Source organism: Aspergillus ibericus (genome assembly GCF_003184845.1).
Source record: "Aspergillus ibericus CBS 121593 unplaced genomic scaffold BO80scaffold_35, whole genome shotgun sequence".
NCBI lineage: Eukaryota > Fungi > Ascomycota > Eurotiomycetes > Eurotiales > Aspergillaceae > Aspergillus > Aspergillus ibericus.
Genome location: NW_020292133.1, coordinates 96,314 through 119,919, shown reverse-complemented (window position 1 = coordinate 119,919; position 23,606 = coordinate 96,314). Strand labels below are relative to the sequence as shown.

The following is a 23,606-nucleotide window of genomic DNA, read 5'->3' as shown; positions in this document are numbered from 1 at the left end:
CTTCGTCTTCAACTCTTCCGTCACTAATCATTGGAAAACCATCACCACCGGTCCATGCATCCGTCATGATGAATACAGAGTTGACATCCCTCCACAGAAGTGCGGTGAAGCTAGAATGTGGTCACTCTGCCATCAATGCCGCGGTGATAAGAGTGAGGAGGCTATAGATAGCAGCACCAGCGACCTCGGCCAGGCCACGCGGCCCTTGGGCCCAGCCTCGCCCCTCCGCGTCATCGCCCCTCCAAGCGTCAGATTCTGGCCTCTGTGGTTGCTCCGATGACCGACCGCCAGGCCACATTCAAGACATTTCCACTGTTTAATCTCCTACACGCTAACCGAATTCAGTACTCCAAACACTGACAGCATACCAATCAGGCAGTCCTCAACTCCTTTTCGGATCAATGGTGGAGCAGCACCGGCCAGGGTTCGTCAGGGTCTCGTCTGCGGAGGGTGCTTATCGATAGCCTCTATTTCTGGAGTCCAGAAAATGTGGGAGGCGGTCGTCGTTGTGACCACAAGCAGCATGTACATGTGATGCAATGCTGTGCCTGCTGGAGGTGAACAAGCCGAAATTGCAAGTCCACTTCGCCGCCTCATTGTGTCCCATTTATCTCTGCCTTGTCAAACACGGGATGCATGGCATGCAGTGTTGAAACAGGCGCCCCGTGGAGCGGAGAATCAATACTCCGACCGGTCACTTACGCAGCCTCCAGAGCCAAAAGCCAAACACGTCTCTTGAGGCTGGAGGTTCAATACAACGACGCTGAAACAATCCAACCGTCAGGTTCCACGGTCTTTATGTTAAAGCGTCCGCCAACTGCACTTGAGCTGAATTCTCAACGGTCGAATAAATATGCCCCACTCTTCCGTCTCAGCCTGGCCGACCGGGAGAAATCGCCGTGCATGCGGAGTACTGGCGGACATCAGGATCTCACAGCGGTACACCGTCCAGCGAGCACCAAAACTACTCCGTATAGTTGACAATAATGGTATGGACACTAGACTTCGTTTTGGACATTTAGCTCCGTCCTTCGGAATTCGGAATTGCTCTATCCCAATCCAGAATGGTGCTTCTGGATATATTGCAGCCAAGCGTGGTGCAACCTAGACTTGATATGGCCATCAGCTCCAACCACAGCGCTGGCGCTGGCAAATGACGCTGCCTGATTCCTTCGGCCAGGAATGTTGCCATTCGTTCGCCAAAAACGCCATCGCCGTGGCCATCGGCTGTGGCCGACGGACTCCGCGATAGGGTCCCGATAAGCACTAGCGTAGTCACCCAGCTTATCTCGCGCTCATCCCCTCGAGCTGAGTGCAAACTCAGGCTGCATCTTTTGATCAGTTCAGACTCATTGAGATCCGTCATGCTGGCTGGTCTGGTACTTGGTGGCTTCCTCGGCCTCGCCACTGCCCAATTCCCTCCCAAACCTGAGGGAATCACAGTGCTCCAGTCCAAGCTGCATGAAAATGTGTCGCTTTCCTTCAAAGAGGTGTGTACTGATGATAATGTTATGATTGTGTGTTAATTGTTAGCCTGGCATTTGCGAAACTACCCCAGGTGTCCGATCTTATTCGGGCTATGTGCACCTTCCACCGGGTTTCCTGACCGAGGAGACAGGAGAAGTGCAAGATTATCCCATCAACACGTAAGTTTCTCGACGATTGAGAGCGGATATGACTGAGTTGTCCAGCTTCTTCTGGTTCTTTGAAGCCCGCAAAGATCCCAGCAATGCCCCCCTTGCCATCTGGCTGAATGGCGGACCGGGTGGTTCCTCGCTGATGGGCCTTCTGGAAGAGCTTGGCCCCTGCTCTATTGCAGCAGATTCCAAGACCACGATCAACAACCCTTGGAGCTGGAACAATGAAGTAAACCTATTGTTCTTGGACCAGCCAACGCAGGTTGGCTTTTCATACGATGTTCCCACGAATGGCACTCTCATCATAGATGATAGCGACATTAACATCTTTCCTGGGGATTTCTCCGCCGATATTCCTCAATCCAACCTCACCCATCAGGTCGGCACCTTTTCGAGCCAGAAGCTCTTGCAGACTGCCAACGGAACTGCCTTCGCGGCTCACGCTTTGTGGCATTTCGCCCAGACCTGGTTTTTCGAGTTTCCCCACTACAAACCCAATGACGATCGCATCAGTCTCTGGGCTGAGAGTTATGGAGGTCATTATGGCCCGGGTATCTTTCGGTTCTTCCAGCAGCAGAATGACCGAATCGCTGAGGGGACTGCCGAAGAGGGCTCACAGTATCTGCATCTCGACACTCTGGGTATCGTGAATGGCCTGATGGATATAGTGATCCAAGAAGAGGCTTACATTACGTGGCCGTACAACAACGTAAGTATGCTTTCTCCCGATGTTGATGTGTATTATCTGACCTTGTAGACTTATGGACTTCAAATCTTCGATCAGCCCCTCTACGAGGAGCTGATGTACAACTGGACGCGGCCAGGAGGCTGCCGCGACCGGGCGAGGGCCTGTGAAGTGGCCCTGAAGGAGCGCGACTTGGACCCTTCTTACTCGAAGAACATCACTGAAATCTGCGGAACGCTTTCCCTGGAATGTGATGCAGATGGTCCCATCACCCACTATCACACGTTCAATGTATGTGTCTGCTCCTAATGAGAATGTTGTACTGATATTGATCTGCAGCACGGCTGGTACGACATCGCCCATCCGCACAACGATCCATTTCCTGCAAAGCGTAAGCACCCACAGCTCATTTTCGAGGCTATTCCATCCTAATTGGATACAGATATGTTGGGTTATCTAAAGCAGGAGTCTGTCTTGGCTGCTCTCGGTGTTCCTGTCAACTTCACCGAGGCCTCAAATACCGTGGCCCTGCAGTTTGTGAACAGTCATGAGTACGTCTGCCGTCCCGCTCCCCACCAGCCGATCACTAACGTTCTCAGTATTGTTCGGGGTGGCTTCCTTGACGCAATTGGCTACCTCCTTGACAGTGGCGTCAAAGTGCACATGATGTACGGTGATCGCGACTACGCCTGCAACTGGGTCGGTGGTGAGAAGGCCAGTCTGGCGGTTCCCTACTCGCGGATTGCCGAATTCTCCGAGACTGGATACTCGCCCCTGCTGACTCCCGACGGGATCAGCGGCATGACCCGGCAGCTTGGAAACTACAGCTTCACTCGCGTCTACCAAGCAGGCCACGAGGTGCCTTCCTACCAGCCGGTGGCGGCGTATGAGATCTTCATGCGGGCGACCTTCAACAAGGATATTCCTACTGGTCTTTTGGCTGCTGGGGATGATTTCCAGACGACCGGACCGCTCGATACGTGGCATATTAAGAACATCCCGCCGATCGCGCCAGAGCCCAAGTGTTATATCTTGAGTCCGGGGACGTGTCTTCCGGAGATTTGGGAGACAGTTGCGAACGGCACTGCGACGGTCAAGGATTGGTATGTTGTGGATGCAGAGGGATTCAGTATCCTTGGAGGGGATGAGTTGTGATTGCCACATTGAAAGCCTCGAAGAGTAGTTATGAAGCAGGTAGTTAGATCATCACTTCTAGCTCGGGTACCATCAAACCGTTCTTACCCACAGCATCGGTATCTTCACTCAACTGAACTATGACTACCATCTTTCAGTCTCTCCCGGAATAATTTTTGCAGTAGGCAATGCCGTGTCGCAGTCTAGTAATCAAGGGTGCCCAAAGAAGGAGAGTCCACCTGATAACTTGGAGTCAACCATCAAAAACATTGCCCTTACCTACCAGCATCGGCAATCTTCACGTAGAATTCGACTACAATCAATCAATATCACTCGAAGTAATTCCGACAATAGGCAATACTGTGCCTGCTGTCTCGTAGCATGCAAAGAAAGAGATTCCGGTACTCGAACACACGGCGGCGACTGCTGTCTTTTCCAGACATCTTGCGCGGCACTCCGGGTGCTCGACCCCGGAATTGAATTCCAGCTTAGCACTCTACAATACGCATGCCTCTAGGTCCAAGGCCCAGTCGAGCTCAAGGAATGGTAAGTCTAGTTGTTTTGGTAATAACGCATCACATTAATCGAAAAGCCTGCTATAGTACATCAATATTAAGCATTAATCCCAGCACCCCATGTATATCCTCGCACCGCCATTGTATCTCAAAGTAATCATTCCGTCGTAAATAGTATCAAAGCAGCACTATGCGCGCGTGGACATTCCTCGCATAGCTATTCACTATTAGCTTTCATTCTGTATATGGATATCAACAGTCGTACCGTATCGAGTGGATCCGTAGTCAATGCTGTCCGGAGTCTGCTTAGCAGAGGCCTTTTCAGGCCGGGGCTTTTCTTGAGGAGCTACTGTGGTCGCGTCACTGAGGACGGATGAGGAGTCGTCTGTGGTCTTGACGTATTTGTCTTGGTTGATCTTGCCGAAGGATCTGGCCTTGAAGGGCCGGTAGATGCTGTTCAGGGGGGTGAGAGGCATGATGGATGTTTGTGGTGGCCGTTGATAGAGGTGATGGTTCAATTGATATTGGGTTATCTGAGGTAGTGCTGCTGATTGATGCTGCTAATTGATGCTGCTGATTGATGCTGCTGATTGATGCTGCTGATTGATGCTGCTGTGATGCTTTCTGAACAGTTATATACTAGATGGAAGAGATGGCATCGGCCCTCGGAATCCCGTCGGAGCTCGCGCACGAGCCATCGGACTGCAGCCTTCTCTCCAGGGACCATCAGCGCTAGCAAACAACAGGCTAATCTGGCTAACGGTTCTGCCTACCCACTATTTTCTTCTTATCTTCCTGGCCTTCCTTCTCGCCAGGCTTTCGGACTCGGACCTCAACGGACCTCAGCCACTTGAGTCACCACACCTTGCCCCTTGCACTCTCCTCAACATGTCCGCGCCCCGTCGCAACGGGCAATTATCATCCTGCGAGCCTTGTCGTAAGTCCAAGCTCCGATGCGATCATTCAACGCCAGTCTGCAATCGCTGCGTCCGTCGGAGTCGATCGGACCTCTGTGTGTACCACCCAGCTCCGCTGACCAAACCGCGCGAGGGCCCACGATTCAAGGCAACCAAGAATGATTCCAATGGAATGCCGGTGCCTGCGAGGACGTGGACATGGGAGAGTCTCAGCGGTTCTCCAGGATCGTCATCTTCTGTCAGTGTGTTGGGGTCAGCCCAGTTTCCCACTCCGACCAAGTTGCCTTTCTCCGGAACGGGATTTTTAGGGCCCACCAGTTACTCGGGGGCCTTTAGCGATGGGCTCGGCCCTGTGGATCGCTCTTCGTCGAGTCAATCGACGCCGATTGATCCTCAGCAGGTGGCACGGGGTGCTCAGGTGCTTTTCCTCCTCGAGAATTTACCATTGTATCAGGAAGTCATTGAGAAGCGGTTTGCCATTGCGCCAGGATGGATCCTCGGCCCCCCCCTCATGCGCGAAATCCTCAAGGCCCTGGAGGATGTCTATCGCAAGGCAACGCAGGACTCGACCAACAAGTATGCTCGTCTGATGGATCTATCGCGGGTCTTCTTCAGAAATACTCTGACTCCCATTGAGACACATTCTTCTATGGGATTGTCGGAATATTTTACGGTGGCCGCCCCGCGATGGGAGATGATCAGTCTTGTTTTCAGCTTTACTGGTACCTCCACCTATCAAGTACCGCCGCACAGTCTGGGCCTGGAGCAGACCGACGATGTGACGAGCAAAGAAGGTCTACGGCAGATCTGTATCCAAGCGAGCGAGACCTGTCTGCAGTTCTGCAATCATCTAGGAACTCTCAGCGATCCACTTGCGTGGGCCATGATCCAGCATACAGTGTTCCTGTCGTGTATGCACGGAAGTAGTAGTACGTCTCTCGCCCGGTTGAATGCATGCGCTGACAGATCAAGACCACAGAACATGGCAAATGCTTGGTGAAATCACGACGACCGTGTTTGCACTAGGACTTCACCAACCGGAGGCAGATTCAACGACGCCGTTCTTCCTGACTGAGATTCGCAAACGAACCATGGTCGGCGCCTATTCCATTGACAAAGAATTTGCGACCTTCCTCGGGAGACCGCCGCGGATATGCTGGCGATATTGCAATATTCAGTACCCGTTGGACATGACCTACGACGAGATCGTTGCGGAGCCGGAGGCCCGAGATGCCGCCCTCCAACGCTTAGACTCGGCGGGATGGAACTTGGATGGCCGTCTGGACAAGGGGGCTAAAGCTCGTGGTTGCCTCATGGCCAGCATTGATCAAGAAAACGTATTAGAGGTCTCGCTGAGCAACCAGCTAGAGGGCTTAGAGGAACGAGTTCAGTGAGTGTGTCTTCGCAGTGACTTCACCATACTAACATAGATAAGAGAGACCTGCCGAAAATCGGACGAATTGCGACGAAGTCTACCTTCGTACCTCCAATGGACAGAAGACAACGAACACTCATATGTCGCGTCTCTGCACCTGGAATTCCTCTATCACGAGTTTCTGCTGCTACAAACGCTCTTCAAGCGCACCGGCAAGGGAAATGATGCCTTAGTCACCAAGGCATCAGAGATCGTCACCATCGTCTTGCACATGGTGTCTATGGAGACGCGGGCCGGACGCGTCCATCCATTAATTATCTGGGATGTAAGGAAGAACCACTAACTGACCACGTTGACTCGCTCACCAAGCAGTTATGCTACATCGGCCTCCCTGCCGCTGGAGTCCTCTGCACCGAGCTCCTCCGACGCTCCCAGCCCCAGTCCAACCTCCTCTTATCCACCACGCCATTCCCTCGGTCGGACAACATCCAAAAACTCAGCGTCTTCGTAGCCCAACTCAAAACCTTCGTTCGGCAGAAGGAAGGCGACTACGAGATCTGCATCAAGGGTCAGCAGGTCATCTCTCAAGCCTTGGACCGGGTACTATCTCCCGCTCCGTCGGTCGTACCCAACAGCATACCAGCAAGTAATGCCGTCGAGGCAGATGTGGATTTCATGGCCTTTCTGGAGAACTTTGACTGGGAGCAGGAGATGAGATTGACGTTTGGGTGTTAGCTACCTCTAGGCAGTATGAGCAGGACACTTACCTAATAAGACATTAATTGTTGTAGTTAATCCAGCATAGAAATGAAGCGTAAACAGAATTCCACATCGGGCGGGAGCGGACCATCTCGATTCGTCATCCCGAGTTGGATCGGCTTCTCCGGAAGAGGCAATGCCCCGACCTGCAGATCGAAATCTCATAGACTCTCATTAGACTTCAGCCAATAACAGGTAGCAATTGAGTTCTTGCCAGCTGTCGCGTACTGTATCATAGAAATCAGAAGGGAAGGCCAGCGTTTGACTCCCTTAATAGAGACTGCGGCGTGTGCAAACACTGAAGGACGTGTATGTAGAATCTCAGGAGGCCCAACAAGAAGAGGTCCGAAGACCTCGGGAAGGCGCTAACCCGATCCGACAGGGTGCCAAACTAGGAAGCCACAGCACCGGAGCTATCGGTAGTCCAGCAGTATTAGAACCAAATCATGTACTCCGTATCGACCGAGATCATCTTGAAACCACCTGAGATATCGACTCGATTCGTATGAAAGCTAGAGAGGATCCAAGTGTGGTCATGTGGATTCGTTCCATTATCATTCACGAAACCATCACAACAGATTGGACTTTCCTTTGGTTCTAATACCTGCTGGCAATTTTATGCCACTGTACGAGTACACAGAGCTTTACGGTGTCAACATGGTACCTACGTGAAGTGTATTAGCCGAAGATGTCTAGGGAGTATTTTATTTGCCGCTCAGGCTCCTGGGATACGCGTACCCCGGGAACAAGGCCACCAGAGCCCTTTTCTGATTATCGACGATCTAGGTGGGAGGATTATGCTTTCTCATTAACTCAAACTCTTGGTGAGGTTCAGCCCGGTCCCGCCTGCTTCTGTGGAAGAAGTGCGTAATATTGCAGGCTTCTTTCTGCAGTTGCATATCATATTGGGTATGAAGTACGGGCAACACTATAAGGGTGTGTTAAAGCTCCAGAGAGCTTTACTAAAGCTCCCAAACAAGTAATTTGGAATCTCAAAGCCCTGATCTCAAACTGAATCCCGTGATATTCAAACTCCACATCGTCACTGCTAGAGACTGGGAACAGATTCTTGTTGGAATAGGTAGCATTCGTGCTGATGTTGCCCATGCACTTGCTGGTGTTGCTCATGCACTCTTGTTGGGGACCCGATTGCCATACGTCTCCCTGCACCAGCACTCTGGACATTGGAAAGAATAATTGACGAACCAAGATCTGACCGCCCTTTCCCAATATTCAGATTTCATCCCCACCTCCATCCAGTCCTTCTTGCACGTTTCCCAGAATTGTTTTCGCCTTGTTCGACGCCTCAAGCAGTCGCAGCAAAGGCCGACACTTTTATCAGGACGGCCAGTGTCATCACGAGGTGCGATTCGCCTGAAAAGATCAAATATTTCTGCACAGGTGGATGGTGGCCGGAACCTGTGCTTGGCTATTGACGGTATGCGGATTCTCACAAGCGATAAAACCTGGAGCATCCATTTACACGTTAGAGCGAGACACATTCGATCTAACGAGTCACTGCAATTGAATATCTCGACGAGAATCTCAACTGGTAGGTGCGATAGTCCGCCAGTGATCTGTGCCACCGCCTCCAGGAGCTGTCACTTGTCAGACAATGAACATCCTTTCATACTGTGAGAGGAACAGGCGCTGCTCACGTGGGCTGGTCGTTAAAACCGGCTATGGCAGGCATGCTGTCTATCCCAAGCCTGAGCCATAGCGTTCTTTTGGCTGGTCAGCGCGGATACCTCGATGACAGGGGATTAGGTATCTAGAGATAAACGTTATCTCCAACTTGCAATCCAGGGGCGTTGTTACACATGAGAAAAGCAGCGTGTGTTTCCAGGACAACCAACCACGCCTTCTTTGTGTCGATGTCCGATCAATCAATATCCAGAACTTTCCCTACTCTGAGAATCCCGAGAAGGGTGAACCCTCTACAGGGTAATCTGAAAGAGAACCCCGCGTAGGATGAAAAGACGTCAGGTTGCGGGATTTCTTTTCCCCATGGCGGATTACGTTTGACTCCGTAATCCAGGCATCACCAAGGGCAGCGGGGAACAAGGCACTGCCTAGCCCCTCCAGTCTTGGTCCCTTAGTTAACTCCTCCAAGCGCATCCCTTCCTGGTCCATTGTTCCGCGGTTCATTTAAAAAAAATGTCTCCGCATGGAATGCCCTGCGAGTGATTCAAGTGAGATAACGACCTCGCTATGGTAACTGGGTCTGACAGCGGACGGAGCCTATCTATGTATTGACGACGCACATTGAGGCACCATTGAATCGGCGTATATTTAAAAACGGAGACCGCAATCAACGTGGACAAAAAGGTATTGGCGCCCAAGGCACCAACCAATGACGTCTGTTGCAAGAACACTCTGTCGATGGTTTTTATATTTGATTTAATACGGACCCTTTCTTGCCTAAAGAACTATATTCAAATATCTAGTTAGCTAGTAGATAAGGATCATATATTCTAATTATTTAGCCATTATTATTAAGGTATTCTTCTTCTTCCTTCCAGCCATAGCCTAGATAACAAATACAACCAACATCTTCAACCCCATGAGCCGTAGCTCACAACATATCCTTACTGTCAACGAACATCATTCTCCCCAGGTTGGCCTTCCAGTTACTATGGTACCCCAAATAAGGGGAAAGTCCAATAGGACACACCATCAAATGCCACGGTTTCAAGGCCCTCGTAATGGTCATGTGATATTTGATCGCAGACGGGCAAGAGTGTGTGTGGGCTTCGCTGCTCCCTGAGGACAATCCAGGAGTGAGATCGATCACATGCAGCCTTGGGAAGCGGTGGTACCCAGATCAGCAAACCTGACACAAAGCACATAAGGACCGGTGAATACTAGGCTTCTGCATATGGTTCATCTCACCGACAGAATAACACTGTCGAATATAGATAGTATCAGTTGATCGCACAAACATCATTGATTCAGTTGGAACGCAACCCGGAATATAGTACTGTATATCTGGCCAACCCATAATACATTGCTACCACATTAACGACTCAGCACTCTATCCTCGCTAGTCAATCATATCCCTCTCTTCATGACACTGACCATGTTCTTTCGTAGTAACTAACATACACAACAACCCACCGTAACGTAGACTAAACACCCGGTGCATGCTCCTCCCCCTCAGGCACATGATCACTATTCACGAGACTCAAAAAGCAATTCCACCCTAGAAAAGTTAGCCAACTCAACCCCCAACAACCCCAAACTCTCCCAGATTAGAAAGAAAGGAATGAACATACCAATATTAACCACATTCACCACCAACACGCGATACTGCAACGGCACCAACCACAGATTCCCCGCCTGGACCATGGGCCAAAGGGTCCAATTGGCCTTCAACGCATCCCAATACGTCCGCTTCAACTTCTCCTGCGGCTTAACACCCTCCATGACGGACATACTAGTCAAAAAGACCCCGATCATGGTGGGTGCGCAGAGGAGTTGATCGGCGCTGACGCGCGCGGCAAGAGTCCTCCCGGGAGTGGAGAGTTGGATGCGGTTCTGTAGGAATTGGAACCATTTTGTGGCTACGGGGCCGAAGATTGCTATTTTCATACCTTAGATTTGGGATGGGGAAAGGGGATGGATGGGATGGGGGACTCACCACCACCATACAACGCCATGCGGCCCGATCGGATAACGTCATGGTTCGAGAAACCTCGCTTTTCGACGGCTTGTTGGGCGAGGCCGTCACCAACTGCAAAGAGGGTCTATCTCTGTTAGATTCATGAATAGCAATAGCACTACCCGATGGAAGACATACAGCCGTCGTGAGACTCTGCGTCAGCATGGGTCTCTGGACGAGACATCTCTGGTACCTGGGTCCTCATTAGCATACTCTCCATGATAAAGATCTTGAATACGTACCAAGCAAACATGATATCGATTGGTGGATGAATTGCTGAAATGGGATGAGAAGAGTGAATGAACTTGGAAGTCAAGAGTGACTGTTTTGGGTTCGGGGGGTGGAATGCTGGCGCGCGTGGCGGCTAAATTTCCTTCTTGGGAGATCGGGCCGCGGTGATGTAATGGGATGTAGACCGCCGGGTAGTGGATCCACCTGATAACAGGTTGTGGAGGGATTATGTCAGTGTTTTACTTTTCTCTGGTGTTATAGTGTTGTGGTGTTGTGGTGTTGATGGTGGTTATCTGGGGGGTTGAAGATAGTTATAAGATAGCGTGTAGGGTGAAATGTAAGGCACCTTGGTGGTATATAGGGGCTAGCGTAAATTTCCAGATTGGGAATGGAAGCTATTTTGGATAGAACGTGACTAGCGAATTTTCAAGTCACGCGACTTGTAAATCGGACTAACACAGCTAGGCATGCAGTCAGTCTTACCTATGTCAATAGATTCTGTCATTTGGTAGTTAATCCCTCCTTGTACTCCGAGGAGCCCTTGAATATTGCAATTGGCTCACCTCATTGGAAATTGCTTCCGTAGTCAAACTACCTTGAGATCAAGGTTTGGGCTGACCGCTGAAGTGATGGTGGACGCATCACTTCATATATACTCTGTACAGAGTAATACAGACAGATATCTTCTGACAAATGATCCATCAAAGATATGTGGGCATGTGACTTTGCAAGCCTAAATTGTCTTAACCAACAGGAAGTTTAGTTCAATGGAAGCACAGCCACTGATTTAATGGCTAGACCCAACCACTGTATTGCATTGGAGATTAATAAATCGAAACACTAATAGATCTATTTTTGGCTGCAGGAGTCATCTGCAGGAGATGCAGCGATTTATTCCTGAGGCATTTGACTCCCGTCTAGCGCATAGACATGCTTACTAACACAGTACAGGAACAATTTTTATGCACGGACTCACACTGAGAACAACATTCGCTTTCAATTATGAGCTAGGATTGATTGAAATCTGGAAAGCTCGACTATGCTGCACCTTGGACCCCTGGACCGGACCTGACCATCATTTCCGGCGTGGGCACTACCACATAACCGAAATGACCTCCCACGACGGACCAATGACAATTGCTTCGTACCTGTTAGCTGCGGTTAGCGTCCCGGACCCTGAAACCTAACCTATTCGGAGCCTCCGGAGCAGTTCGCGATCCCCTGAGCTGCCTCCACTCATCCACCCCTCTTGGGGCCATTACCCCTCTTTAAGGCTGTGCAAGATCCAGTAGAACACAGGTCGAACTCCGGTCCACACCCGTCAGCGAGGCTTATAAGCAACATGACTCGCCTGCTTACTCGGGGCCACCCACGCTCGTTCAAACATGGTTCGCCTCGACTACCTAGCAGCTTTTGCTGCCACCTTGGTCGGTAGCGCAGCAATCAACCTCGACATTACCAGTGAAGGTACCACCACTACTTAATCCACACGAAGTCTATCTCACAATCAACAGAATCCGTCAAAAATGCCGCCGCTATTGCCGCCTCCAACACCATGTCCTACTACACCGGCAACCAGACCGGGCAAATCCCAGGATACATCAACTCGAGCTGGTGGGAGGGCGGCGCACTCTTCGACACCATGATCCAGTATTGGTATTTTACCGGCGACGCGTCCAACAACCCCGCCGTCAGCCAGGGACTGTACTTTCAACGCGGCGACAACGACTACATGCCCTCCAACTGGTCCTCCTACCTCGGCAACGACGACCAGATGGCCTGGGGCCTGGCGGCCATGACCGCCGCGGAGCTGGACTTTCCTCAGGGCAATGACATGCCCTCCTGGGTGAGTCTCGCGGAACGGGTCTTTGATATGCAAGCCGCGCGGTGGGATACCAATACCTGTGCTGGCGGTCTCCGGTGGCAGATCTGGCCGTATGAAGCCGGATACACTTACAAGAACGCGGTCAGTAACGGTGGCTTGTTTCAACTGGCTGCTCGGCTGGCCCGGTTCACCAATAACCAGACGTATTCGGATTGGGCCGAGACGATCTGGGACTGGAGTGTCACTTATCTGATTGATGAGGACAAGTGGACGGTTGCGGACAGTACGCAGACGGATTCGAATTGTTCGACGGTTGGGGAGAATCAGTGGTCGTATAATTATGGGCTGTATCTGGGCGGTGCGGCGTATATGTACAACTATGTAAGTTGGCCTTGAGATTTGCATGGAGTGCAGTCTAACGGGAATAGACGAACGGCGCGACCGCCAAGTGGAAGACCGGACTCGATGGACTTCTCAACACAACGTTCAGCACGTTCTTTCCTGAGAAATACGGCGGCGAGATTATGTCGGAAGTGCTGTGCGAGCCTAATGAGGTTTGTAATGATGATGAGCTGACCTTCAAGGGTCTCCTCGCGGGCGACCTTGCCTTTGTGAGCCTTGTGGCGCCGTATACTGCGTCGGATATTCTTCCGCGTCTGCAGGGGTCTGCGGTGGGGGCTGCGAAGCAGTGCACGGGTGGCGATAGCGGGTCGGTTTGTGGAGTCCGTTGGTATCAGTCCACCTGGGATGGATGGAGTGGTATGGAGGAGGAATTAAGTGCAACCAGCATCTTTACGTCGACTTTGGTAGCATACAAGGACCAGTCTCCTGCCACGGAGGCCACGGCGACGAACCAGACTGTGTCGGCCAACGGTACTGTGAGTGGTAATGGCACGACTACTGCCGGTGCAGCTTCGGAAAGCAGTGGGGTTTTGAAGAGCGGCGCCAGTGCTCTTGCGTATGGACCGGTTGGTCTCATTGCTGCCATTGCGGCTGTTACGATCGCCTGATCGCCTGATCGCCTAGTGGTGATTTCTTTCGGACTTGTATTACTATGACCAAATAGATGCATGGCGTCTAACTACATTGCATTTCGACTTCGAAACCCAAATCGGGATGTGCTCTTAGCAATTGATAAGGACCAATAGCCCCCTGACTTCCAGAATCGATCCCGCGTCCCGTTGAGTCGTGCTAAAATCCGGCCCCAACGATGGATCTAGCGTCGGGTTTGATCTTCTCCACCCGCAACCACTCTTAGGCAGCATCCAGGCAACCATGTCCCTGAAACCAGCCAGGATAAGCTATCATGACCTAAAACTCTGATTGGTTACTCATGAGCACCTCTAAAATTAATTCCCCCCCTGCTAATACGGGCCTTCAACCAAGTCCCTCCACAAAATCTCCAGAACCCGTAATCCGTGTCTCGGCTTTTGCAACCTCACAAACCCCGATATAAGAATATCACCACCAGCACCACCAGCACTACCGCCACCTCTGTATTAAGTTCCACACTTACCTAATAATCTCAACACCATATACCACCACAATGTCCCCCACACCACCCAAAATAACCCTCTACCGCGGCTTCCCCAGCACAACAATCTACACCTGGTCGCCCTTCGTCACGAAACTCGAAGCCCGGTTACGCTTCTCGGGGATTTCATACACCACTGAACCCGGATCCGTTCGTGCCGCGCCGAAGGGGAAAATACCCTACATAGCTATTCAGAATGCGTCTGGGGCGGTAGACACGATGGCGGATTCGACATTAATCACGCAGAGGTTTATTGAGGAGGGGGTGGTTAGCGATTTAAATGCGAAGTTGGGTGCCAAGGATAAGGTACTGGATATGGGCATTAGGGCGTTGTTGGAGGAGAGGGCGTATTTTTTGCAGGTATGTACCATACCCCATCTCCTTTTGGTTTGCGGGGGTGGGATGGATTGGGATGGACGGAATACTGACTGGTAGAAAGAGCCACGAGAAATGGATCGATAATTACTACACCATGCGCAGCCACATCCTCGCTTCACTACCGTATCCAGCTCAGGTCATTGTTGGCTATCTGATCTATCGAAAACAAGTCCAGATGTTACACGGACATGGTATATCCCGATTCTCAGATGCAGAGCGGAGGGAATTCAAGAGGGAGATCTGGGCGGAAATTAATGCATTGCTTGTTGAGGCGAGAGCGAAGCGAGGGGGTGATGACGGACCTTTTTGGGTCTTGGGTGGTGACGGGCCGAGTGAGGCAGATGCCACCTTGTTTGGGTTTGTGGTGGGGGCGTTGATATGTACTGCGTGAGTGTCTTCCTTTCCGATGGTGCGTTGGGTAACTTGGGGCTAATGGAATAGGTGTCCTGAGATGCAGGGGATCGTGAGGGGGTTTCCGGTCGTGGTGGAGTATGCGAGGAGGATTCATGATAGGCTTTTTCCGGAGTATGAGGTTTGGGGGGATGCGTAGGGAGGACATTGGATATGTGGTTGGTGATGATCTCCGGATAATGTCGTTAAAAGAGTTCATATTTATCGAGATCGAGTAAGCTGCATAGTACCAGTGACATAAACTGACCTCATTACTAACGTGTAGATCTAGTGTCAGTCATCGAATCTCAAACTTGATACAGAGCTTCGATCTCAGATCGACCAATCATCAACTGGAATAGATCTATATCTATGACCCAAATCTTAATTCTTATCGCAATTGACATACAAACAGCCCACTGGATTCAGATGTAGTGGCAAGCCATTACCCATGAAGCTGTCATGACACTCGGAAACTATATCAATCAATTCACATTCGTCCGACACATTCTTTGACTTTACAAGCAACGAATGCCGAACAAGGCCATGACTCTAACGTGATAAACTAGCTAAAAGGCCTCTCCTAGATTCGAATCGTCATTCCTGTGTAATCCACATCGCAACTATTTAAACCAGTATGCACTGCATCCCTTCCCATCTAACTCTACAAACCACATATGCAAATCAAACCCTACATCATCTACAAAATGCCCCCCTCTCGCATCCTCACAACCCCCCTTCGACTCCCCACTCTCCCCCGCCCGCTCTACCAAACAACCACAACCACTCTCACCCGGGCTATTAGCACCACCACCTCCCTCAAAACCCTAATATCCGACTCCATCCGCGCCGACCACCGCGCCCTGGAACACGCCTACACCCAAATCCTCACCGCAAAAACCAACGACGAGAAAGCCCGCTGGCAGAACCAATTCACCTGGGACTTAGCCCCACATTCTATCAGCGAAGAAATCGTCCTTTATCCGGCCATGGAGACGCATTTGTCTCGGGGGGGGGGGGGGGGGGAGGTCGCGGAGAAGGATCGAGTGGAGCATAAAATTGTATGTCTAACACCTATTCTACAGACCCAGGAGAGTAGATAATGAAAGTACTGATGTGAGTGTGGGATAGGTACAAGACCTCCTCTATAAATTCCAATCATTACATCCTACTTCAGAGGAATTTATACCAAGTATCAAAGAACTCTGGGCCAATTTAGCAGCGAAGATCAAGGAGGAAGAAGAATGAGATATGTCAGCGCTGGAGAAGACATTACATAAAGACGAGTCGGGGAGGATGGTATCTTCGTTTGATCGGACGAAGCGATTCGTTCCCACGCGGAGTCATCCCGCGGCGCCGGATCGGCCGCCGTTTGAGACGGTCGTGGGATTGATGGCGGCGCCGGTGGATCGGTTGATGGATTTGTATAGGGAGTTTCCGGAAGAGGGGAGTAGGGGACGGACTTGAGAGTTTTGTTGGTATGGGTTGTTTGGCATATTGAGTTTCATCTGATCAAGGGGGCATATTGACCTGCAATATGTTACTGCATATATGCAGGATGCTGTTCTCATTTCCAGTGTCATGCACGATAAGGGAGAAATAGCTAGAATGTGAGAATATGTTTATCTCTCTGGCCAATGCAGGCTGGGTATGTCGTACGATGGAAGTATCAGACCCTCTTCCACTTCATTCCAGAGCATTCTCATGACATAGAGCTTATCTTAGAGCCGCAGATAGCAACGGAACCAGTTGGCTTGTTTTGCCCTGCATTGCTGTACAGCATCGGACTGCACCACTCCGGACCCGCTCGGGCCGACGTCACTCTGAAGTCAATCGAAGATTCGGCAAACCCTGTATATCCGTGCCTCGGTCTCGGACCGAGTAATAGCTAATTGCAAGCGTGAATATGACTGGTTGGGATCAATGCCGGCGGCTGGCTGGGCTGGCCGAATTGCTTCATCATTGTCCGATACGCACGGAGCGTATACGTCAGATGCGGACATCAATGACAGTGTTCTCTATATAAGCGAGCTGGAGGCATCGTGCGACTGCTATCGTATGTCTATTTCCGCAGACTCAACGTTGTTCGAAATGAAGGAACCGCAAGGCGCCCCCGGAACGGGCATTCACTTCCCGCAGGGTATGTCGTAGGCAGCTGCCTGAATTCTCAGGCTGACATTGTCGCAGGGATCCCAGACAGGGTATCGGAGGAGGTTAGACGCATTGCAGAGATGTTTGCCATCGATGGAGATACTCTCCGGTGCATCACAGATCATTTTGTTCGCGAGATGGAGAAAGGTTCGTGTCCAGTCCCGGTCACCAGGTAAATTCTAACAAGTTGTAGGACTCAGCCATTCTGACAGCGATATTGTATGTCTGCCTTATCCACTCTATATGACTAGGCTAATGGTCAGCCAATGAATGTAACCTGGGTAACGAGCTATCCCACCGGACACGAAACAGGTCAATACCTCACCGTCGACATGGGCGGGACGAATATCCGCGTCTGTCGGGTGATCCTAACGGAAGAAAAAGGGGGATACGAAATCACACAGAGCAAGTTCAAATTACCCAAGGAATTGAAGACCGGTAAAGCGGATGACCTCTGGGGATATATTGCCGACCGGGTAGAAGACTTCCTGCGAGAGCATGATCTCACTCGTCCGGACCAGAAACTGCCCTTGGCGTTTACGTTTTCCTATCCGGTGACGCAGGATCATATCCGACATGGTGTGTTGCAGCGCTGGACGAAGGGGTTTGATATTGCTGGGGTGGAGGGACAGGATGTTGTTGCGCAACTGGAGGCTGCGTTCGAAGAGAGGGTAAGTTGTTCCTTGTCGATGCATAAGAGACAGTTCTGATTCGACAGAATGTGCCGGTGCATATTGTTGCCTTGGTCAATGATACAACCGGGACGTTGATCGCATCGGCGTACAAAGATCCCGAAATCAAAATCGGGAGTATCTTCGGAACGGGCTGCAATGCAGCGTATATGGAAAAATGCGGACGCGTGCCGAAAATTGCAGAACACAATCTTCCTTCTGAGCAGTTGGTGGCCATCAATACGGAATATGGTGCCTTTGACAACAGTCACAAGGTTCTTCCACGATGTCAATTCGATCTGGAAATTGACCGTGCTTCGCCGCGGCCGGGTCAGCAGACATACGAAAAGATGGTAGCAGGCCTGTACGTTGGCGAGATTGTTCGGCTGATTATTATCCATCTCCATGAGAAGGTAGGGTTCCTAGATGGAGGCGACCTCAGCCGTCTTCGGGAAATGCATGCCATGGAATCGTCGTGCGTGTCGAAGATGGAAGAGGATGGGTCGTCGGAGAATAGCGCAATGGCAGAGACACGCAGTTTTCTTAATGAGGAGTTTGGCATCGAGCCTACGCTGGAGGAGCTGCGAGTGTGTTGCCTTCTTGGGGAGGTTGTCTGTAAGCGTGCAGCGAGATTGTATGCTTGTGGGATTGCCGCGATCTGCAAGAAGGAGGGCATTCGACGAGGTCGGGTTGGGGTGGACGGGTCAACGTTCGAGAAGCTATTTCGCTTCAAGGAACGGGCGGTATCTGCTTTGCGGGAGATTCTCCAGTGGCCAGACGATGAAGATCTGGTGTCGTTTGTTCCGGCAGAGGATGGGTCAGGCATCGGAGCGGCTTTGATTGCAGCGTTGTCTGGACACGATTAAGCGTATTTATATTAACGAGTAACGAGATAATGGAACTTTGAGCCATCTTTTGAATATTCCTTTAGTAATACCTGCAGACATTCTCATGTGCTATCTCAATAGCCTTGAGCTGCGTTACAGTCGGTGATTTCATCATCATGCCCCCTCGGGGGTGTTAGATGGTCGAGTAGTGGTGGTGGGAGGAGAGGCGTGGAGCGCCGTGAAGGCCCCTAAGTGAGTGGATTCGATGTAATGTGGCAAGTGTTGTGCGTTTTGTTTACCTTCTGAACCGAATGTGGCAGAGAAGCGAGCGGATATATACCTCCGTCGCGAGTGTAAGAAAACGGAACATAAAACTCCTGACCTTAATAGGCTGACTGGGAAGGAATTTGGAAGAACATCATATCCTAAGAAAGTCTACTCAGCTATCTCAAGGTTACTGTGCGTATATTCATATGAGGGGATGCAGGATGTCGGCACGGTGTCTTCTTGCCGATCGGTTTCCGGCAAAATACCAGGATGCCGGTAGGCGGGAGACCGACTTTTACATCAGCCACATATTTCCATGCCTAAATATCTTCGTGCATTGGTAACTCTACTGCAATTTTGGCTCAATTAGATACTAGAATTTGGTATCTAGTAGCAAAGCAATGAGGAACGAAACACGAAGGAGGCCGCTGAGACATAGCAGCTCCTTGAGAATTAAGAACGTAGTTCATATTAAACATTTTCAACAGCAGAATACGATGCCACACAACAAGATGAAAGTTTTTTTCATGATACATAAGGGACATTGTTCGTGGCACATCTCACTCAATCAACATGGTGGCCGGATCTTCGAGATACTTCTTCACCAAGGTCAAGAAGGTAACCGCCTCACGTCCATCCACCAGTCGGTGGTCGTACGTCAGAGCAGTGTACATCATCTAGCGTTTTATTAGGCCTCGTCATGAAATAGTTAGGAGAAAGGCTCACCGGGCGGATCACTACCTGTCCGTTAACAGCAACAGGCCTCTCCTTGATGCCATAGATGCCCAACACCGCCGTCTGCGGCATGTTGATGATCGGAGTTCCAAACAGCGATCCCCACATACCACTATTGCTGATTGTGAAAGAACCCCCAACCAAGTCACGCATGGATAATTTGTTGTCACGAGCCTATATAATCAGTATCCTTCATCAGAAGCAGATGTGAAACCAACCCTCTTCCCCAGCTCCGCAATCCCCTTTTCAATTTCCACCACACTCATATCCTCCACGTTTCTCAACACCGGCGTGACTAAGCCCTTGCGTGTCGCAACAGCGATGCTTAGATCAATGTAGTCCTTGAAAACAATGGTATCGTTGTTCTCAATCGAGGCATTGATAGCCGGGATCTCCTTCAACGCGAGTGCAGAGGCACGGGCAACTGGACCCATGAAGCCGAGCTGGACACCGTACTTCTTGAGTACGTCGTCTTGGTTCTTGGATCGAAACTCCATTATTTTCGTCATGTCGACTTCGTTCAAGGTGGTCAAGAAGGCTGCGGTGTTCTGAAATTCTTTAAGACGTTCTGCGAAGCGGAGACGTAGGCGGGTCATTTTCTCCTGCGTTACTCATTAGTGTCTGCTGAAGGATTGAATGGAAAAGGCAGATACCTTGGTCTCTGCACGAGTGGTTCTGGGAGCTGGAACAGGATCCTTGGGCCTTGCAGCAGGTGCTGCTGGCTGAGGTTTAACCTGAGGAGGTGCAGACTCCTTACGCTCAGGTTCAGGGGTGGGCTGAGGCTCAGAAGAAGTCGTCTGTCCCTTCACTTCACCAACAGAGTCAGAAGCATGCTCAGGCTCTGTATTCTGCGAAGCATCTTGGCTTTTCACAGAAACCTCAACAACGGCCTGTCCAACTGTCACGGTATCTCCCTCGCTGACAAGAAACTTTGTGATCTTTCCACTCTCTGAGGCATTAACAGCCACATCAATCTTGTCGGTCTCGATCGAGGCGAGTTCCTCATCCTGTTTCACATAATCACCAACCTGCTTGTGGAAGGTAGTCAGCACACCCTCAGAGATGGATTCAGCCATGGCAGGAACACTGATGAGGCTTGTTTCCTCCGCATAGAGGGTCGAAGCACTGAAAGGACGCGTCTGCTGTGATGACTGGTGATTCCATTGCAAGATGACATCGAGTGACGCGACTGGAAGTGAACTGAATGTATGACTGGAAGGTAATGAAGAGAGGGTACGGAGAGCACGGGGAACATGGATATATGTGCCCTGGAGGCGGGATGCTGCACGATAAGCCATGATGAGATCCAACGTTGTGATTCAACGAACGCTGAGTGGAGAAACCAGAGAATGTAGATCGATGGGATCCTTGGTGTGGGATCATGAAGCCGCACGTTGCCCGGTCATTTGGTCGCTTGCCGACCAGTCGGCTATTTCGGCTATTTGCGAGTGTTACGAGGGTATGTTTGCACGGAGAACGTACAATGTGGTGAAGGCCACAACTGGCGGTGCACGTGGTCTGAATGATATTAACCAGAAGGGTGACTGTTACCATACACTATTTCATCCTGTCTGCCTTCACTCCGTCCCGATGGTTATCATGGAATGCACCCGTGTCCATAACCCGGGGATCTTAAATCCTTGCATCGTAGTTGTTGACAAATGAGAAAATGGACATATACCGACGCCACATGAAGACTCAACACGATGGTTGGGCTATGCCCATGAAAATGATAAGCTGCCGACTCTTCCTGGATTACAATAAGTGACTGATGATGCCAGACCCACCATTGCTCTTGTTCCGTGCCATCGTGTCCTCTTGTCTTAAATATGGACCAAATCAAACCAACAGCCAAGCGTTTGCACGGGCCCTTTCATCGGAAATACCGAGTCCTCACGATTTGTACCTCGGAAGTGGGAGCCCTCCGCATTCCCGAGTGGGTCGTCCGGATATCCCGCGATCGACAGGGCAGCATTACGAGTCTGCAGTCCCCGCATCAGCACGCCAACAGTCTGAAGAACGGGGCAAAATGGTAGCAATTGAAGAAATGTCGTCTTGCTTGAAGGATGACAAGATTGGTGGTCTAGACCCACCCTAGGCAGTAGCTGGTCTTAGGGTTCTTGTCCAGCTGACGCCGATGCCGGTGATTACTTCCGGTTAGGAGAGTCCCTAGTCCGTGCTCGACTTGATGCGGGGTATTTAAAGTAAAGGGCAAGGAATTCAGTCCAGGGGCGTGGATATCAGATCCATCATGATCTTGCCTGTCCTCCTCCTTGCGGCCCTCGTGGCTCCCGCGGCCGCAAGCAACGGCCACTTGACCGTTCAGACCAGAACCGGCATCTTCACTGGCCTCCTTAATCCTGAGTTTCCCTCAGTCCGTGAATTTCGGTCCATTCCCTATGCACAACCACCCGTAGCCTCCCGTCGATGGCTGCCACCCGCACCACTTCCCAGCTCCAACCAAAGTCACTACGCGACCAGCTTCCCTCCCGCTTGCTCCCAATATGTCTCCTCCAAATCCACCGTTTTCGGCAACATAGTCCCTGAATTCTTCATCTGGGACGGCAATGAGAACAGCACGGCGGGGTTAATGGCCCAAGCCAGCTCCGAAGACTGCCTTCAACTCGCTGTCTGGACCCCCGCGAATGCCTCCACTTCGAACCTTCCCGTTCTCCTCTTCATGACAGGAGGTGCCTTCAAAACCGGCGGGATCAATGTGCCTTACCAACTACCCGCCTCCTGGGTATCCCGCACCCAAAGCCACATTGTAGTCACCATCAACTACCGCGTCAACATCATGGGTTTCCCCAATGCAGCCGGCCTCGATGACCAAAACCTAGGAATTCTCGACCAACGCGCCGCTCTCGAATGGGTCCACGAAAATATCCACCACTTTGGTGGTGATCCCGCTGCCATCACCCTCTGGGGGCAATCCGCGGGGTCTATCTCCACCGACTTTCACACCTACGCCTGGCACGATAACCTCATCGCTCGAGCGACATTCTCCCAATCCGGAACAGCCCTCAAACCCCTCGACAACAAGGATCACACCCACACAAACTTCACCTTTGTCGCAAAGCACATGGGTTGCGACTTCCCTCATAATCCGGCAGCCGAACTCGACTGCATGCGCCAAGTTTCCGTCAACCGGATCGAGAACTTTGTCGGGCAGTACTTGGATGCAGGATCCACTCCATCATTGGTTTTCACGCCTATCGCCGACGAGAAAATCATCTTCTCGGACTATCCCGCTCGCGCAGCACAGGGTCTCATTGCGAATACCCCCGCCATCATGTCCAACTGCGCCAATGAAGCAGTAGCACTCTATCCTTTTCCTAGTACCAATGTTACTGCGGGACCGTGGCAGCCTGGTGTGAACGCTGTAACGCTCAAGGACTGGCTATGCGTCACCGCCAATACGAGTATTGTCCGCCACAACGCAGGACGGAAGACGTATCGCTACCAATACGCGGGAAATTTTTCCAATGTGAGTCCGTTCCATTGGATGGGAGCGTATCATTCTAGCGATCTCACGATGAACTTTGGGACGTATCCGGACTTCCGCGGAGTGGGGACGCCGCTGGAGAAGAGGACTAGCGAGGTCATGCAGGATTATTTGCTTGCGTTTGCTAGGGACCCAGTTCAGGGTCTCGAGCGAATGGGGTGGCAGGCGTTTGAACTGAATGCGGGTGATGGAGGTTTTATAAAGAGGTTTGGAGCTGATGGGCTGGCTGAGCAGGATGTCACTGGAATGGAGGTGCAAGGAGCTTGCTGGGGGGAGGGGACGTATGATCCGTTCCCTTGAAAGTAGAAGGCTTGCTTATCAGCGTTGGCTAAGCTGGTAAGTCATGACACGCTGATCTGGTGGCTCTCTAGCAGATGACCCGGTTATTGCATGCTCATGCAAGTCACAG

At 51.0% G+C, this 23,606-nt stretch overlaps 11 protein-coding genes across 11 annotated transcripts; 8 read left to right on the top strand and 3 right to left on the bottom strand.

Annotated features, from left to right (window-relative positions):
- Window positions 1–467: 467 nt before the first annotated feature.
- BO80DRAFT_157544 (uncharacterized protein) lies at window positions 468–1,200 on the top strand. Its single transcript, XM_025713835.1, has 2 exons — window positions 468–939; window positions 1,003–1,200. The coding sequence occupies exons 1-2, from the start codon at window positions 637–639 to the stop codon at window positions 1,165–1,167; spliced, it is 468 nt and encodes a 155-aa protein (XP_025572813.1). The 5' UTR covers window positions 468–636; the 3' UTR covers window positions 1,168–1,200.
- A 115-nt stretch (window positions 1,201–1,315) lies between these two features.
- Window positions 1,316–3,614, top strand: BO80DRAFT_427313 (lysosomal protective protein precursor). Its single transcript, XM_025719974.1, has 7 exons — window positions 1,316–1,490; window positions 1,534–1,646; window positions 1,692–2,346; window positions 2,395–2,613; window positions 2,662–2,713; window positions 2,765–2,873; window positions 2,922–3,614. Exons 1-7 carry the CDS (start codon window positions 1,365–1,367, stop codon window positions 3,475–3,477), a joined length of 1,830 nt encoding a protein of 609 aa, XP_025572812.1. The 5' UTR covers window positions 1,316–1,364; the 3' UTR covers window positions 3,478–3,614.
- A 400-nt stretch (window positions 3,615–4,014) lies between these two features.
- BO80DRAFT_466926 (uncharacterized protein) lies at window positions 4,015–4,558 on the bottom strand. The gene is made up of 2 exons (XM_025722815.1): window positions 4,237–4,558; window positions 4,015–4,188 (listed from the first exon to the last, which is right to left on the bottom strand). The coding sequence occupies exons 1-2, from the start codon at window positions 4,445–4,447 to the stop codon at window positions 4,160–4,162; spliced, it is 240 nt and encodes a 79-aa protein (XP_025572811.1). The 5' UTR covers window positions 4,448–4,558; the 3' UTR covers window positions 4,015–4,159.
- Window positions 4,559–4,806: 248 nt separating this feature from the next.
- Window positions 4,807–6,998, top strand: BO80DRAFT_412356 (putative chromatin structure remodeling complex protein RSC3; the record flags this gene model as incomplete). Its single annotated transcript, XM_025718017.1, has 4 exons — window positions 4,807–5,817; window positions 5,861–6,278; window positions 6,324–6,588; window positions 6,636–6,998. Exons 1-4 carry the CDS (start codon window positions 4,860–4,862, stop codon window positions 6,996–6,998), a joined length of 2,004 nt encoding a protein of 667 aa, XP_025572810.1. The 5' UTR covers window positions 4,807–4,859.
- A 3,017-nt stretch (window positions 6,999–10,015) lies between these two features.
- Window positions 10,016–11,169, bottom strand: BO80DRAFT_157301 (Mpv17/PMP22 family protein). The gene is made up of 5 exons (XM_025713834.1): window positions 10,926–11,169; window positions 10,822–10,876; window positions 10,663–10,768; window positions 10,298–10,603; window positions 10,016–10,224 (listed from the first exon to the last, which is right to left on the bottom strand). Exons 1-5 carry the CDS (start codon window positions 10,934–10,936, stop codon window positions 10,151–10,153), a joined length of 552 nt encoding a protein of 183 aa, XP_025572809.1. The 5' UTR covers window positions 10,937–11,169; the 3' UTR covers window positions 10,016–10,150.
- A 993-nt stretch (window positions 11,170–12,162) lies between these two features.
- BO80DRAFT_387347 (glycoside hydrolase family 76 protein) lies at window positions 12,163–13,942 on the top strand. Its single transcript, XM_025717050.1, has 3 exons — window positions 12,163–12,381; window positions 12,429–13,120; window positions 13,168–13,942. Exons 1-3 carry the CDS (start codon window positions 12,300–12,302, stop codon window positions 13,747–13,749), a joined length of 1,356 nt encoding a protein of 451 aa, XP_025572808.1. The 5' UTR covers window positions 12,163–12,299; the 3' UTR covers window positions 13,750–13,942.
- A 256-nt stretch (window positions 13,943–14,198) lies between these two features.
- BO80DRAFT_495502 (glutathione S-transferase family protein) lies at window positions 14,199–15,247 on the top strand. The gene is made up of 3 exons (XM_025723951.1): window positions 14,199–14,633; window positions 14,713–15,038; window positions 15,093–15,247. The coding sequence occupies exons 1-3, from the start codon at window positions 14,286–14,288 to the stop codon at window positions 15,199–15,201; spliced, it is 783 nt and encodes a 260-aa protein (XP_025572807.1). The 5' UTR covers window positions 14,199–14,285; the 3' UTR covers window positions 15,202–15,247.
- A 501-nt stretch (window positions 15,248–15,748) lies between these two features.
- On the top strand, window positions 15,749–16,585 carry BO80DRAFT_479676 (hemerythrin domain-containing protein; the record flags this gene model as incomplete). The annotated part of the gene is made up of 3 exons (XM_025723309.1): window positions 15,749–16,102; window positions 16,173–16,233; window positions 16,291–16,585. The coding sequence occupies 3 exons, from the start codon at window positions 15,749–15,751 to the stop codon at window positions 16,506–16,508; spliced, it is 633 nt and encodes a 210-aa protein (XP_025572806.1). The 3' UTR covers window positions 16,509–16,585.
- A 547-nt stretch (window positions 16,586–17,132) lies between these two features.
- Window positions 17,133–18,729, top strand: BO80DRAFT_387339 (hexokinase; the record flags this gene model as incomplete). The annotated part of the gene is made up of 5 exons (XM_025717049.1): window positions 17,133–17,185; window positions 17,242–17,339; window positions 17,386–17,411; window positions 17,456–17,863; window positions 17,911–18,729. 5 exons carry the CDS (start codon window positions 17,133–17,135, stop codon window positions 18,727–18,729), a joined length of 1,404 nt encoding a protein of 467 aa, XP_025572805.1.
- A 788-nt stretch (window positions 18,730–19,517) lies between these two features.
- On the bottom strand, window positions 19,518–20,990 carry BO80DRAFT_361347 (dihydrolipoamide succinyltransferase; the record flags this gene model as incomplete). Its single annotated transcript, XM_025716004.1, has 4 exons — window positions 19,518–19,634; window positions 19,684–19,866; window positions 19,911–20,294; window positions 20,346–20,990. The coding sequence occupies 4 exons, from the start codon at window positions 20,988–20,990 to the stop codon at window positions 19,518–19,520; spliced, it is 1,329 nt and encodes a 442-aa protein (XP_025572804.1).
- Window positions 20,991–21,943: 953 nt separating this feature from the next.
- On the top strand, window positions 21,944–23,561 carry BO80DRAFT_387337 (carboxylesterase; the record flags this gene model as incomplete). Its single annotated transcript, XM_025717048.1, has 1 exon — window positions 21,944–23,561. The coding sequence occupies one exon, from the start codon at window positions 21,944–21,946 to the stop codon at window positions 23,495–23,497; it is 1,554 nt and encodes a 517-aa protein (XP_025572803.1). The 3' UTR covers window positions 23,498–23,561.
- Window positions 23,562–23,606: the final 45 nt, after the last annotated feature.

Excerpts from the sequence above, each read along its gene's own strand:
- BO80DRAFT_157301 (XM_025713834.1), bottom strand. Across the intron at positions 10,769-10,821 it reads CGCAGAGTCTCACGACGGCT|ACCCTCTTTGCAGTTGGTGA; the intron begins GTATGTCTTCCA and ends TAACAGAGATAG. Across the intron at positions 10,225-10,297 it reads GGTGAATGTGGTTAATATTG|GGTGGAATTGCTTTTTGAGT; the intron begins GTATGTTCATTC and ends TAACTTTTCTAG.
- BO80DRAFT_387347 (XM_025717050.1), top strand. The coding sequence starts at position 12,300 with ATGGTTCGCCTCGACTACCTAGCAGCTTTTGCTGCCACCTTGGTCGGT. Across the intron at positions 12,382-12,428 it reads CCTCGACATTACCAGTGAAG|AATCCGTCAAAAATGCCGCC; the intron begins GTACCACCACTA and ends CACAATCAACAG. Across the intron at positions 13,121-13,167 it reads CGGCGTATATGTACAACTAT|ACGAACGGCGCGACCGCCAA; the intron begins GTAAGTTGGCCT and ends TAACGGGAATAG.
- BO80DRAFT_157544 (XM_025713835.1), top strand. The coding sequence starts at position 637 with ATGGCATGCAGTGTTGAAACAGGCGCCCCGTGGAGCGGAGAATCAATA. Across the intron at positions 940-1,002 it reads GACATCAGGATCTCACAGCG|ACTTCGTTTTGGACATTTAG; the intron begins GTACACCGTCCA and ends TATGGACACTAG.
- BO80DRAFT_495502 (XM_025723951.1), top strand. The coding sequence starts at position 14,286 with ATGTCCCCCACACCACCCAAAATAACCCTCTACCGCGGCTTCCCCAGC. Across the intron at positions 14,634-14,712 it reads AGAGGGCGTATTTTTTGCAG|AGCCACGAGAAATGGATCGA; the intron begins GTATGTACCATA and ends ACTGGTAGAAAG. Across the intron at positions 15,039-15,092 it reads GGGGCGTTGATATGTACTGC|GTGTCCTGAGATGCAGGGGA; the intron begins GTGAGTGTCTTC and ends CTAATGGAATAG.
- BO80DRAFT_427313 (XM_025719974.1), top strand. The coding sequence starts at position 1,365 with ATGCTGGCTGGTCTGGTACTTGGTGGCTTCCTCGGCCTCGCCACTGCC. Across the intron at positions 1,647-1,691 it reads CAAGATTATCCCATCAACAC|CTTCTTCTGGTTCTTTGAAG; the intron begins GTAAGTTTCTCG and ends TGAGTTGTCCAG. Across the intron at positions 2,874-2,921 it reads CAGTTTGTGAACAGTCATGA|TATTGTTCGGGGTGGCTTCC; the intron begins GTACGTCTGCCG and ends TAACGTTCTCAG.
- BO80DRAFT_466926 (XM_025722815.1), bottom strand. The coding sequence starts at position 4,447 with ATGCCTCTCACCCCCCTGAACAGCATCTACCGGCCCTTCAAGGCCAGA. Across the intron at positions 4,189-4,236 it reads CTACGGATCCACTCGATACG|CTATGCGAGGAATGTCCACG; the intron begins GTACGACTGTTG and ends AATAGTGAATAG.